Source organism: Antechinus flavipes, chromosome 2 (genome assembly GCF_016432865.1).
Source record: "Antechinus flavipes isolate AdamAnt ecotype Samford, QLD, Australia chromosome 2, AdamAnt_v2, whole genome shotgun sequence".
NCBI lineage: Eukaryota > Metazoa > Chordata > Mammalia > Dasyuromorphia > Dasyuridae > Antechinus > Antechinus flavipes.
In genome coordinates this window covers 92,766,062-92,780,024 of record NC_067399.1, presented here as the reverse complement: position 1 = coordinate 92,780,024, position 13,963 = coordinate 92,766,062, and the positions used below count along the sequence as shown (strand labels likewise).

Below are 13,963 nucleotides of genomic sequence, written 5' to 3'. Positions count from 1 at the left end.
AAAATTAATCTATTCCACTACATTACTTATTTTACAAAGAAAACTGAAGCCTGCACTGGATACAAGTGGAAGTGATTTGCCCAGGGTTATGTAGGTTTTAAATAAAAAAGTGAGAATCATACCCATATCATCCAGACTCCAGATGCACTCCTTTAAATCAATACACTGTAGAAGTTATTGTCTACCCTTCATTTTCAAAGAGAACCAATGAGTTGGATTCAAGTGAGGTAGTTGTACAAAATCAAAGTTGTTGGTCTCATTCTCTTTTCCGGAGTCATCAAAGTCCAGTAGTAGGACAAAAGTCAAAACGACTAGTGATGGCCTAGAATGTCCGTGATGACCTGGGCATCTTCGGTGTCTGAACAAGTTCCAAGCTTCCTGACCAAGTTCCTGCTTTACCTTCCTGGCTACTGGAATGAATTGTTCTCATCCACCCATTCTGCTGAGGGAAGTCTATACTGCAGAAGTTAATATGAAGGAGAAATTATTTTAGAATGAGGAAGCCATGGAAGTCTTCCTGGAAGAAGTGAAACAGGGCTTTGAAGGATGGGCAGTGTGTGAGAGACAGAAAAAGCAGACAGACAGACAAAGAGACAGAGAGACAGAGATAGAGACAGAAAGAATATGGAAATGCAGACTGGAGAATCAGAATGGAGACAAAGTAGACCTCAGGTGGTCCTCTTCTTTTTCCTCTGTAACCCATACACTTCAAAGTTTATAGCAGCAATTTTTGGAGTAGCAGAGACTTGGAAACCAAATTTCTCTTGATTGGGAATGGCTAAACAAAGTGTGATATGTGAATGTAATAGCAGGATACTCTTCTATAAGAAAAAATAAATAGGATGAATATGGGAAAATGTAGAAAGATTTACATAAACTGATGCAGTGTGAAATAAGCAGAGCCAAGAAAACATTATAGACAGTTTTATTACAACACTGTAAATGGAAAGAACAACCACCATGGAACAACTGAAAATTAATGCTGCAAAATTACAAAGAAGCATGGTGCTGAGGAAAGATGTGAGAAGATACCTCCCCCAACTCCTTTGCAGAGGTGGAGAAAGTGATTCAATGGTTTATGGAATACAAATTCCCACTGTGTTTACTGTATTCCCCCCTCCCCCATTTTATTTTGTATTCAGCTCTGAATTCTTTCCTTCTCTTCCCCCTCCTCCACCTGTCCAGAACTCAAGAAAAAGAAATATATATAATCATGCAAAACAAATTGTTGCATTAGCCACATCTCTCCCTGCCAAAAAAAAAAAAAAAAAGAGAAAATATGCTTCAATGTGCCCACTGAATCCATCGACTCTATCTGGATGTGGATAGTATATTTCACTATGAGTTCTTTGGAATTTTGGTTGTTGGTCATTGTGTAGATGAGAGTCTGGGTCTTTCAAAGTTGGTCATCAGTTCATATAAGTCTTCCTAGGTTTTTTCTGAAACTATTCTCTTTATCATTTTTTACAATACAATCATATGCCCCAATTGATAAACATCCCTTCACTTTTCAATTCTTTATTACCCCCCCAAAAAAACCCAGTTATGAATATTTTGCATGTATGGGTCCTTTTCCTTTTTTTTTAAGCTCCAAACCCTGCCAGCAGCGGCGACTCTGTTCCTGGTAACGCGGGGCGTTGTCCGGGTCTTGGCTGGGAGTAATGAAGGTGGGCTCCTGATTCCGGCTTTTGAGAGCAGCAGTGGAAGGGGTTCCCGGTTTTTCCCCTTTGGAGTATATGTAGGAGTACAGTTGAGTCAAAGGTAGGCACAATTTAATAGATGTGGGGGAGCATAGTTCTAATTTGCTTTCCAGAATAGTTGGACTGGTTCACAGTTACACTAACAATTAATTCCATTTCCTGTTTTGCCACAACCCCTGTAGAATTTGTTATTTTTCTTTTTTTTTTTTTTTGGGGGGGGGGCAACTTTGCCAATCTGAAGGGTGTGAGGTGGTTCCTCTAACATTTTAACATTGAAAATAAATTTATTGTAACTAAACAACCTAAAATCTAACATATTTTAAAACATTCTTGGAAAAAAAAAAGGAAACCCCCGTGCCCCACCCCATCCCGTCTTATCTCAATTGATATAAAGATGAACTTGTTGAGAACCATGCTAACAACAACACAAATAATTAGCTTTTATTTGCTTGAACTCAAGGGTAATCCAAAACTTTATACTCTCCCCAAAAGAGGTCCTAACGGAGAGAAATCAACCAACTATTTGATGGCACGTCTTGTAAGTTTATTCTCTATTCACTCCAAATGGGAGACCCTCTGGGATGCTAAAAAGTTCAACTGCGACACCACAGAAGCTGAAGAGAGAAAGGCAAGGCACGCAACGGAACCGTTGTTTTTAAAAATAAATGCAAGGAAATAACATCATGTACCTTTGAGTTTTCGGCATCTATTGACCAAGTCCTTCTCCTTTATTATACGTCATTCCAGCCATTCACTCCTTTACAATTACTTAGCAATAGCGTTTCCCTCAGAGTTGTTTTAGTTTGCATTTCTCTACTTATTCGCCATTGAGAGCGTTTTTCATACGCTATTGATAACATTGCATATACTTGTATTACGTCCCAGAGAGGCTCAGGTGAGATAGTCTCGGATGCAGTTTGGAGTTCGGCCACTGGGGGGCCCCACCAGCCAGGCTTTGTGGCGTGTTTGGTCGCTGGGCAACCAGCCCGCGCTCTCTGAGCCGTTGATTGGGGGCAAAGCCACATCGCGATCTCGGGGGTGGGGGCAGAGGGAGGAAGTTGGGCGGGGTGGGGAGAGCTGGGGCGGAAGGCCCCGCCCTCTGCCTGGACCCGATTACACGTGTAATGTTCAGAGAGTCGCAACAAGCCGGGCTTCGGGAAGTGGGAAGGCGGGGCGGAGCGGTTGCCAATGGGCGAGCGCTAAAGGGCGCGCATGCGCCAGAAGGGAGTTTCCCCCCTAAGGGGCGGAGCAATAGGAGGAAGAAAACGGGGAAGCGGGATCAGGACGTCTGAGTCGGTGCCTGGTGGGCTCGGCGTTCGGGGTGGGGGGATCTCGGCTCACTGACTGCGGCCAGGGCGAGTGAGGGGGGGTGTCGGGGTCTCAGAACTTCTAAACCTTGGCCCGGAGGCGGCTCCCGGCGGAGTAGCCGAGGTAACGGGACCCCAGGACTGAAGGGAGTGGAACCGGGGGTCAGGAAGGGAGGGCTTTAGGGGGCCTGGGCGGATGCAGCCGTGAGATTCCGTAAACCGGGTCTGAGGACCCCGGGAAGGAAATAGGGGTCTGGGGGGGCCTGGAAGCAGGGCAAGGGTCTGGAAACTCAGGGACCCAGGGGTGGGGAAGGGTCTGGAGATCCGGGGCTGGGGAGAGAGGGGTTGGGGATCAGAACAAGGATCGCTAGGGATCTGGATACCCAGAGATCCCAGACAACCTGAAAGCATGCTGAGCTTTTGACTCGGGGAGTGCAATAGAGTTTGAGAACAGCGCCAAGAAGCTGCAGGTCTGCCCGGGTCTGTCCTGCCTGGACAGTGGCATTTGAAGCAGGGAGATCCCAAAGGCTGCGTGGAGCAGGGCTGACCCCACAGTCTTTGCTGTGCCCCAGCAAACCCTGTCAGCAGCGGCGACTCTGCCCCTGGTAACGCGGGGCATTGTCCAGGGTCGTGGCTGGGACTAATGAAGGTGGGCTCGTAATTCCTGCTTTTGAGAGCAGCAGTGGAAGGGGCTCCCGGTTTTCCCCCTTTGGAGCTCTGCTTTTGCCAAACTCAACCAAACATATGCTTCCTCTCTCACGGTCAGGCCCCAAGCAGGTGTTGTGAAATAGGGTTCGCCAGACCTAGAGAATCTCGGGAACCTCCTACCCTGAAGAGGGCCGGTGCTGTGGGACTTTGGCCAAGTCATTTGTCATCTTTGTTGCCTCAGTTTCCTCTTCTGTAAAACGAGGGGATTGGACTCTGTGGTCTTTTTCAGCTCTAAATGTGACAGACAAAACTGGACTGTGGATCGTAAAGTGTATCTTCCGCACAGTGTCCACTACAGGAAGCGGCTAATGGCTTATGGTTTGGGGGTAACCAGATGCTTATAGATGCTAATGATAACATGAATGGTCCCAGTAGATGGTCTTAAAGGTCCCTTCTCACGCTGTTCTTCAGGAATGACAAAGCCGGGCTTGGCCAGCTGGAAGTTCCAAAGAATCCCTAAGATCTTTCAAGCTGGGACAGAGCCACTGAGGAGAGTCTAGGCCAGTCCTCTCATTTTATGGATGAAAAAACAGGTCTAGAAGGCCGTGACTTCAAGGTCTCACAGATAGTACAGGGCAGAGATTGGATTCCAAATCCAGTTTCTGGGAGGTTACACCATCTCCCTCCTTGGTTCAGTTCCTTTCAGTTCATCTTCCATTTCACTAAGTCTCCAGTGTATCTCCATCTCTAGGCACTGTGAAAACCATGAGACAACCAAGAATTTTCCCTCAGAATGTAAAATCTACTAGGGGGAAAAAGTAAAATGTATGTGAAAAGCATAAATATGAATAATAATACCTGATGTGTATGCAGCAGGAGAAGGAAATAGCTAATCCAGTATTTTATCAAGAGGTCACCAACAGGAGTCACAAAGAGTGCCTGATAGACTACAACAGTAACAAAAAGCACTTTAATATTTTCAAAGTGCTTTAATCCTCAAACCAATCCTGCAAGGCATAATCTCTATTTTGCAAAATAGGAAACTGAGGCTTTTATGATTTGCTCAGACTCACATGGATAAGTTCTAGAGGCAGGACTTGAGCTCAAGTCTTTACTGACCCTTGAATCTAACACTTTCTACTATATGATACTTTAGACAGTACTTATAGTCATAGAAGAGGAAAGTTGTAGAAGGGAAAGGATTGCTTGGAAAGATCAAAGGACCTTAAACATCATCTGAATGGATCTTCTCATTTTATGGATGGGGAAACAGGCCCATTGAGCTAAAGCACCTTGCCTGAGATCACAAGTTTGAGAAACTTGAGAAATCTTCTGACTAGAGTTGGTGCACTTTTCACCAAACCACAATGCTTGCTCCGTGGTAATTGAGATTTTAACATTTGACAGTGAAGGTGACAGGGATGAGAAATGAAGACTGGGAGTGAAAATAGAGGCAGAGGTGCTGTAGCATGATATAGAAGTAAGGAAACTTGGTGGGACACAAAGTATGTTGGGGAAAGTAAAGGAAAAGATTGGATAGGGAGAGAGGGGCCAAAATAAGGATCTCAAATGACATAAGTTTATACATGAGAAAACAGTTATACTCATTTTTTCAAGTCAGAAGCTTATCTTTTCTTTAAACGCAAATCAAATATTCATTGTACACTTACTGTGGCCATGACACTGTGGGATCTAGTATATTGTGGCTACAACACTGTGAGGTCTAGTATTTAATGTCTCAAGTTGATGACTTTTTCTTGGATGATATTAACTTATCATAGGACCCACCTCTAGAGCTATCAGAAAAGTCCTATGCTGAGCCATTCATCACTTATATGTAATGATGAGCTTGTCATTTTCTGGGGAAACACTGAAATATGGGGATTAAACTCCCTTTGTTTATTAGGCTGTTTGTGGAATAAAGCCCTTAGTCTGGTTTGGTTTTAAAGGCAGAGGGTGTTTTTTTTTCAAGTGAGCATTTTGACCTTGGAATGTATCATTAGATTCTGACTGGCAACTCTCAGATTATCAGATCCAAGCCAGGGTATGACTGTGAGTGCTCTGTTTTCTCTTCCGTTCAGTGGGTTTGTTTTTTGTTTCCAAGAGTTAGAAACTTTGGGTAAATTCTGCTTTCAGAGGGAGCTAAGCAAGAGTCTGCAAAAGGGATTGAGTCAAATGCCCCCAGTGATTTTGGATTGTGGAATTGACAACATACTCACAAGTTGGAAATGTCTGTGAAGATCTGGCTTTCCTAACCTTTCCTCAATGTTTTTCAAAGTAGGAGGCCTGACTTAGACTTCAGATAGTCATCTTAGTGTACTTAGTATATCACTCTTAATAGTGTTCTACAGTATGGCAAGGGCATGGTCACTGCTCAGAGTTGAATTTTGAAAGTTAGAATGGGTTTCTGACTGTTCTCCACTTTGTGATTTTTTATTCATGTTACTGTTCGTTTGTTTCAGTCAAATCCGACTTTTGTTGACTCCATTTGGGCTCTTCTTGGCAAAGATACTGGAGTAGTTTGCCATTTCCCCTTCCAGCTCATTTTACAGATGAGGAATCTTGAGGCAAACAGAGTAAAGTGACTTGTGCAGGGTCACATTTAAAGTGAATGTGAGGTTGCATTTAAATTCAGGTTTTCCTGACTCCAGGCCCAGCAATCTATCCACAGTGCCACCTAATCTGCCCTATTTTCTGTCCTAGTCAGATGATAGTTAACACTGAAGTCTTTTATTCCATGTGGTACAGAACAGATTTCATCATGAAGAGTTTCTAGGTTCAGTGGGACTTTTGGGGGGGAGAGGGGAGAGGTAATGTGGCATCTGTGTATGTATGTGCTGGATTGTCTACACCAGTGTTTCACCACGTATCCGTCCAAATGCTGAGTGGTGCTGCCAAGAATGATGACATTCCTCCAGTTTCCCCTCCTCTTTTTGATTGATGACTTTGTTTTAACGTTAGTTATCTCCTTGAATATTTCCTTCACTTTCCATTGAGCCTTCCTTATGACAAAGAAAACCTGTTCTGCAAAACTAACAAAGCAGGAAGTTTTTGGAGTGCCCACAGCACCCTGTGCCCCCATGCTCTTGCCCGCCCCAACCAGCAAGCGGGGGTGTTCTTGGGAATCGAGGTGGCTCCATTGAAATTAAGGGGAGCTTAAGCTGCCTCTTGGTGTTTTTGTCTGGGCCACTGACTCCCCAGTATACGTCCTATTGGTTCTGACTCCTTTGTCCTGAGTTTCTGTAGCTTCATTCAATCATTCCTTGTTTATCTGAATTCCATTCTCACATCTGGCATAAGAATCTTTGCTATGTTCACATGCCATTCTCCAGTCACCTTGCTGTCAGTTTTTTGAGACCAGAAAGAGTACTGCTCCAAATAGTGTCTCAGCCTTAGGCCTTTCCAGGCTGTTATTGACCTCCTTGGACTCCATCCCCAGTTGCATCCAGACTGTTTTGAGTTCTTATGAAGATGGGGATGTAGTGAGCAGGTGATGGTGCCCTTGGATTAAAGCTGCTGTTTGGAAAAGATGAGGAGCACCTAAGTTCTCCACCCTAGATCCCTCTTCCCTCACCGTTGCTGAGTTGGGGGTGTAGTGGGGAGATGAGGAGCAGCTTAAGGCACAGTCAGTGCTATAACCCAAAGGTTTGTAGACTAGAGCTGCCCTGAGACAGTCTGCCTCAGCAGAACCTGCAGACTGCTTCTGGAAACCGACTTTGCACTGCAGCTGTTGGCTTGCTTTGGTTGTGCATCCACTTGCTATCTCCACACCAGATGGTTGACTCAGGGAAGTCCTGGGACTCTGGGCCTTTAATTGCCATGGATGGCCGTTCTTTGGCAACTCATCTTGTACCAGGCCTCTGGGCTCGTCCACCTCCCTAGCACTTAATCCTTTCACATCTGTTGTGCCATTCGATCATTTCCGCAGCCAGGTGAGACAGGCAGGCCAGGGGCTCTTAGACCTCACGTGACACAGTCTGAAGACACATTTGAGCTGGAAACAGACCTAGGAGGCCTCCCTGGAGCAGTTTCCCTCCTCCCATGCCACTAAGTCCAGGGGGTCAGTTGCTGCTTTGAATCAATGGGAGCAGTGCCTGGGTTCTAGGTGAAATCTATGCCTTTCCGGTCATCTTTTGTATTTTCTCCCATTAGACGCAGCCATAAGTTCCTTGAGGATGCTTAGTGCCACTCTTCTCTGCTGCCTTCTGGGGGCACTTGGCTTCCTGAGCATTGGGGCAGAAGAGCACGTGGACAGCCATGGCCATGGCGGTGTTCATCTGGATAAGAACATGGTGCAGGACAAAGAGTACGTGTTGTGAGGGCTGCTGGGTGCTGGAGAGTGTGCCAGCCGGCTGCATCTGCACTTGCACCCAGAACATTTTTTTCCTAAAACATATTCCAATCTCTGATTTTATTTGCTCCAAGCAGTAAATCCTGGCGGGGAGGAGGGGGTAAGTCATGATAGTTAATACCTACAGTGACATGGATGGGAAAACAGGCTGAGAGAAATTGAGTGAGTAGTAAAGTTGTCATTGGAGCCTCCATTTCTTGTCTCCCAGTGTATCCCATATCTTTCCTTGGTGAATGGGAGGTAATCTCAGAGAGTTGTGTTCCTCCCTAAAACTTCTGGGGTAAGTCAGGTAACCGGAGCAGGCCTGACCTTTTACCCTGTACTTGTCTGCTGCTGTTCCCCTTGGCCATTCTGAGATAAGATGCCCGGCTTTATGCCGTGGTGGTAGTTGTGTCTGCCTCATTCACGTGCTCCCGCCTTATGGTCAGAACTGATGAAGTCTAAACAAGGGTGTCAGCCTGATTGTTGGTTTTTAGGCACATCATGGAGCATCTAGAGGGTGTCATTGAGAAATCCGAGTCGGAGATGTCTCCACAAGAGCTGCAGCTCCATTACTTCAAGATGCATGACTATGACAGCAATAATTTGTTGGACGGCTTAGAACTCGCCATTGCTATCTCTCATGTCCACAAGGAGGTGAGTGAGAAGCCCCCATAGGATGCGGGGCCAGGGGAAAAGGTCCCTCAGGAATCCTGGAAATGACCTTCATGCGGGATGTTCTCATGAGGCCCTCACCTCTTCCTCAGGGAGAAACTCATTGCCCTGTAGCTTCTGCCTGGAGACTTGTGTTCAGTTCTAGACACTGCATCTGTGGCAGGACATTGATAAACATGAGTGATCTGGAGGAAAGCAGCCTGGATAGAAAAGGGCCCGTGGCTCCCATGTAAGAACTAGGGATGTTCATCCTGTGGCAGAGAAGATTCAGGGGAGAGGTTATATTTGTCTCCAAGTGTTCAAAGAGCTTCCATGTACAAGAGGAATGAGATTTCTTCTCTTTTGCCCCAGATGGCAACCTATATATCTTAGTAATGTTTGGGGCTGGCAAATCCAAATTAGGTGTCAGCAGACATAGTTCTGTCCTTCCTCTGCCATTTACCAGTCTCAGTTTTCCACACCTCAGTTCCCTCATTCCATTCAACAACTCTTGTTCCTCCCAAGGAAAGCTATACAGAAGTTGAAAGGACTCCTTTAGCAGGGGTGTGTATGGGTATTGGGGAGGTCTTGAAATAGCCCAGGCAATAAAATTCAAGACAGCTTCAATGAGGAAAGTTTTAGAATTTATTTGGTACAGAGCTCCTGACGATACCTTACAGAACTAAAGACAGCCTTATAAACATTTTTTTTGTTCGAGCTTGTTACATTTTAATCTGTGATTCGCATTTTACAACAGGAAGATGGGGTTTTACAGGATAAGAGGAGAAATCCCACCAGGGCATTAACATAGATGGTTTCGGGTACCACCCTCTCAGAACAGATATCCTTAAGGGTATTGTTGAGCCGGCCTTTTGGAATGCAGAAGAAATCCCCCAATCTAGCTGAGCAAATTTTCTTCTGCTGGCCCGAGGCAGAAAGGAGGGGAGAGGAGGGCTATTTGTCCATTTCAGTCTTTTTAGAACAGGCAGGGGGTTAGGGTTGTACAGAAAGTGCTGGAGGTGGGGGATCCTTTTTTCAAGCAGGGGCTACACTGGATGATCTTCAAATTCCTTTCCACATCTGAAATTTTGTGATTTTCTTATCACATCCACAACCTGTTTTCTTCTTGTTCCCATTCCCTGTAGACAGACTAGAGAATTTATTTTTTAAAATGCCCTGTAGAGGACAGAGAATTTTAATCTAATACATAACAATTTAATGCACCTTTTGATAGCTCCTTTCAGAAAAAAAATTGGTCTGAAAATGGAATAAATAGGCTGACTAGGCTAACGTGATGGCTTGGGTTTTGCTAAATCATTCCCAATCACTGCCACAGATAATTGGTTTTAGATGCCCTTTTAAAAAAATAGAAAATTCAAAATCAGCCTATGGGAATTTCTTAACATTGAAGAATTCTAAAATATCAAGAAGGAAAGACCCTTAGAGATCATCTAGTTGATCCTTTTTTGTTTTATAGAGGAGTCACATTTTTGGGAGGAGGAGGGAATTTCCAGGACCTAGCATAGTACTTGTTTGTGCATAATGTAGGTCTTTAACATATGCTTGTTGAATGGAATGAGGGAATTGAGGTGGAAAACTTTGAGACTGGTAAATGGCAGAGGGAGGACAGAACCATTGTCTGCTGACACCTGTGATTTGGATTTGCCAGTCCTAAACTTTACTGGATATATAGCCCTACAAAGAAGAGATTCTAAACGGTTTTGCATAACAACTCAGGCTGCAAACACTTATGAGAGCCTACTTTATTCTCTTCCCATACCTAGAAGCTATTGGAAATTCAGATATGTATGGTTTCTGACTTTGGGGGTTTGACATCTAATTAGGGAGTAAAATGTAGCCATATAAAAAAAGTAATAATTTAAGGCTACGTGTGTTAAAGTGTCAGAAGAGTAGTATAAATCATATATGCCATAGAATCTTAGAGGAGGGGGATTATGATAGAATAATCTGGGAAAAACTATTTGGAGGATGTGGGATTTGTTAGATCTCCACAGATGGGCAGAATATGGAGAATAGAGAATATATTCCATTCAAGCAGAATGGTGTGTATAACAAAGTGTGGAAACAAGAAGATGTAAGGTAGATTTTGTAGGATTGGTGGATTTCTGTAGTGGAAAGATAAACTGGGACCAGATTCTGGTTACCAGACTTAGGGAGTTGAATTATTTATCCTGTTGGTGATGAGAAGCCTTGAAGGGTTTTGAGCAAGGAGATGGCTCCCCCAAGCAGTGTTTTAAGAAGATAGGGCTAAACTGGGAGTCAAGATGGATGGACTAGAGGCAGTAAGACTGATTAGGCTCTTGCACCAGTTCAGGGGTTTGGGTATTGTTGGACCATGAGTTAGGGCTGGGACTAGTAGAAATGGAAAGATGGGATTGCTATAGGAAGTATTTCAAAGGAAGAATTCACAGGGCTTGTAAACAGTGACCCGCTGTGAACTAATTAGAGAAGTATTGGAACAGATTCTATATTAAACATCATTCAGGCTTTCTCTGATGCCTCTTGGCTCTCGACCATAATCTTATTCCTCTTTCCCCCATGGCTCCCTGGTTTCTATTATCCTTAAGTGAAGTGGGCCTCTGGGATGGGTCACTGTGGTGTCCATACCAAACTTGCCCTGACCTCCTCTCACTTGAGCTCTTCCTTGTGAGTTGTTTCTCCAGTAATCGGGATGGATTTTGTGTGATCATTCACCCCCTCTACCTCTGGACCCTTGCAACAGCCCTTAGGTCAGAGCAATAGGCTGTGTTTATAGGGATAATAGGGCAGAGCTTATATTATCTCAGAAGTTTTCTGAAATGATGGCTTGTTTAGGCTAGCATTGCTTTCTTCATCAATAACTGATAATTCTGAATTGTATCTAAGAACTATTTTTGTCAAATGAGGGGCAAAGAGGATAGAGAACCATTCTTGATGGATAAGGGGGGAAGGGAGAGGAGGGGGCTGTCAAGAAAAACTGCTTCTAAGCCCTGCTTCTGAGCATCATTTTTCTTGACTTTTCATTATCCTGGCAGCCATCTAATCCAATATTTGATGAATTGTTCTGCTAATTCCCTACATTGGTGAAATCACACAAAGTGATACAACAAATGATTAGGTGGAGTCTGGTTACTACATGGTTTTTTTCTCCTAATCCACCTGGATCCTGGGGCCAATTTTAATGTGCTTCTCAGCATATTTGGGACTAACCTCTGTTAGCATTAGCTTTTGCATCTCATTATTTTACCCCTGATTGTTTCATAGGAAGGAGGAGAGCAGGCTCCAACCATGAAGGAAGAAGAACTGATGAACTTGATAGATGGTGTTTTAAAGGATGATGACAAGAACAATGATGGCTACATTGACTATGCTGAATTTGCAAAATCACTGGAATAAAAATCCTTCCACTGTCTGCTAGTTATATGCAAATGTGACCCAGTATAATGTGATCGAATGCTTGCTGTATTACAGAGTAGTTGTGCTTTTCCAATTTCAGTGCTGCAGGATGAGACCCTGTAGCAGCTTGTTACTTTGGAGTGAAAATAAAGTTTTGGGCAAACCTGATTAGAAATGATGGAAATGCATTCCACTCCTGAATTAATGTTTAACTTCTTAACAGACAGGCAGTTTTTGAGAGTGTGATATATCATTGAGGTGGGTGCTTAGCATCTCAGTTTTGGATGTAGGATCCTATCTGACTCTTGGTTTTAATAATAATATCAGTACATCTTCAAATGAATACGTCTTTCATGTGGCCAGGGAATCTTCATGTGACCTAGGAAATAATTGGTGTCCCAATCGTATAATCTCAGTTGAACATTTATCAACCCGATAGGTCCTTGTATAATCAGTGTTCTTTCTAGTTTGCCCTGCACAGGTGTGGGCAGGCGACTATTTGCTGTTTATAGCTACAAACATTAGAAAGGAAGGTTTGCCAAATACTGAACTCGACTCTCAATAGAGCTTGTTGATAAAAACAGTTTTGACTTGGGTATATATAAAAACCCTTATGTTGACCTCAGCATTTAAGCTTTTCAGTCTTTCAATATTTTACAGGACTACTGCCACATCTCTATACTTTTATTTTTGTTATTTTTAATACCATGTTCAATCTAGGTTAGGCCTTGAATGAATGTAATGTGGTTCTTTTCTCCAGATGATGTAAAAAATGTTAACTTTCTTAATGTTTGTATTTAACACTAATTTCTGGAGTTCCATTTTATGGTCTATGAATTATAGGTGGAATGTAAAAAAAAAAAATACCCAGTCAGGGTACATAAAATACAGTTCTAGATAATCTAACCTGCATCAGAATTATAATGCTGCCAGTTAAGGGTTGATGAGACACCTTAACATTCAAACTAGGTGATTTCAGAAGGAAAGCTGTTTAAATGAGCTCTCCTAGTCAAGAGAATACTTGAATTCTTTCATCAGTACTAAAGTCCTTTGAACTTTGTAGACTCAACAGTATTTGAAAACTAAGACAAGAAGACACTGAGACAATGTCTCAGTACTACTTTGGATGTCATTGATATATGACATTAGAAAACCTGAAAAGATAAGTCATTATTACAACTAATAGGAAAGGAACTGTGCTTTAAGATGTTCAAAGACCTATTTTCTGTATTAAAGTATTCTTAAAAGAAAACAATATTTGTAAAAATGGTTTCCTGTGTCACGTGTGCAATCAGAGCTATGTTGTAAACTATTCTTGTAATATCTAGCTATTTTGAAAGATTTGTATAATGGATTATTCTGGATATATGAGTAATAAAGATGATGAAATTGAGTAACTGGAGAGTGGAAGATTTCTTGACTGCATACTTTTTGCGCCTTTTGATCAGCTAGTTTTTATCATTTATCTTATTAAGGGGTATATCATGGAATAGTAGAGTGTTGAGTTTAGAGTCAAAAGGCCTGGATTCATATTTCAACTCTGAAATGTACTAGGTCTGTATACTATCTTGAGTGTCTTTTTCTTCATCTGTAAAATGGGAGTAATATCTAGTTCACTTCTCTAGGTTGTTGAAAGAAAATATGTGGGTGATCCTTGAACTAATCCATCCCCAGATCTAGTTGTGTACAATTAGCCCTAGACCAGGGTGCTTTCTCAAATGGAGCTCTCAATTGCCATTCAAGGGCTGTATAAACTTCACAGACCTTGGATTTTTCACTTTGGAGGTCATTTTCCATTTTTAGTCTTTTTTTCCTTAGCAATTAAGTGACTTTTTGATGCTTGCTTTACTGGCCAAGTGAAGCATATTACGACATTTCCAAGAGCAGAATGCAAAATTTTTTCACCCTGGGCCTGATAGCTTATGTTG

The 13,963-nt window shown here is 43.0% G+C and overlaps 1 protein-coding gene across 1 annotated transcript; it reads left to right on the top strand.

Annotated features, from left to right (window-relative positions):
* The first annotated feature begins 254 nt into the window (after positions 1 to 254).
* MCFD2 (multiple coagulation factor deficiency 2, ER cargo receptor complex subunit) lies at positions 255 to 13,428 on the top strand. The gene is made up of 4 exons (XM_051975220.1): positions 255 to 3,131; positions 7,808 to 7,961; positions 8,483 to 8,642; positions 11,904 to 13,428. The coding sequence occupies exons 2-4, from the start codon at positions 7,831 to 7,833 to the stop codon at positions 12,033 to 12,035; spliced, it is 423 nt and encodes a 140-aa protein (XP_051831180.1). The 5' UTR covers positions 255 to 3,131; positions 7,808 to 7,830; the 3' UTR covers positions 12,036 to 13,428.
* Positions 13,429 to 13,963: the final 535 nt, after the last annotated feature.

Coding starts and splice junctions, on each gene's coding strand:
- MCFD2 (XM_051975220.1), top strand. CDS start 7,831: ATGCTTAGTGCCACTCTTCTCTGCTGCCTTCTGGGGGCACTTGGCTTC. Junction 7,962..8,482: donor AACATGGTGCAGGACAAAGA/GTACGTGTTGTG, acceptor GTTGGTTTTTAG/GCACATCATGGAGCATCTAG. Junction 8,643..11,903: donor TCTCTCATGTCCACAAGGAG/GTGAGTGAGAAG, acceptor ATTGTTTCATAG/GAAGGAGGAGAGCAGGCTCC.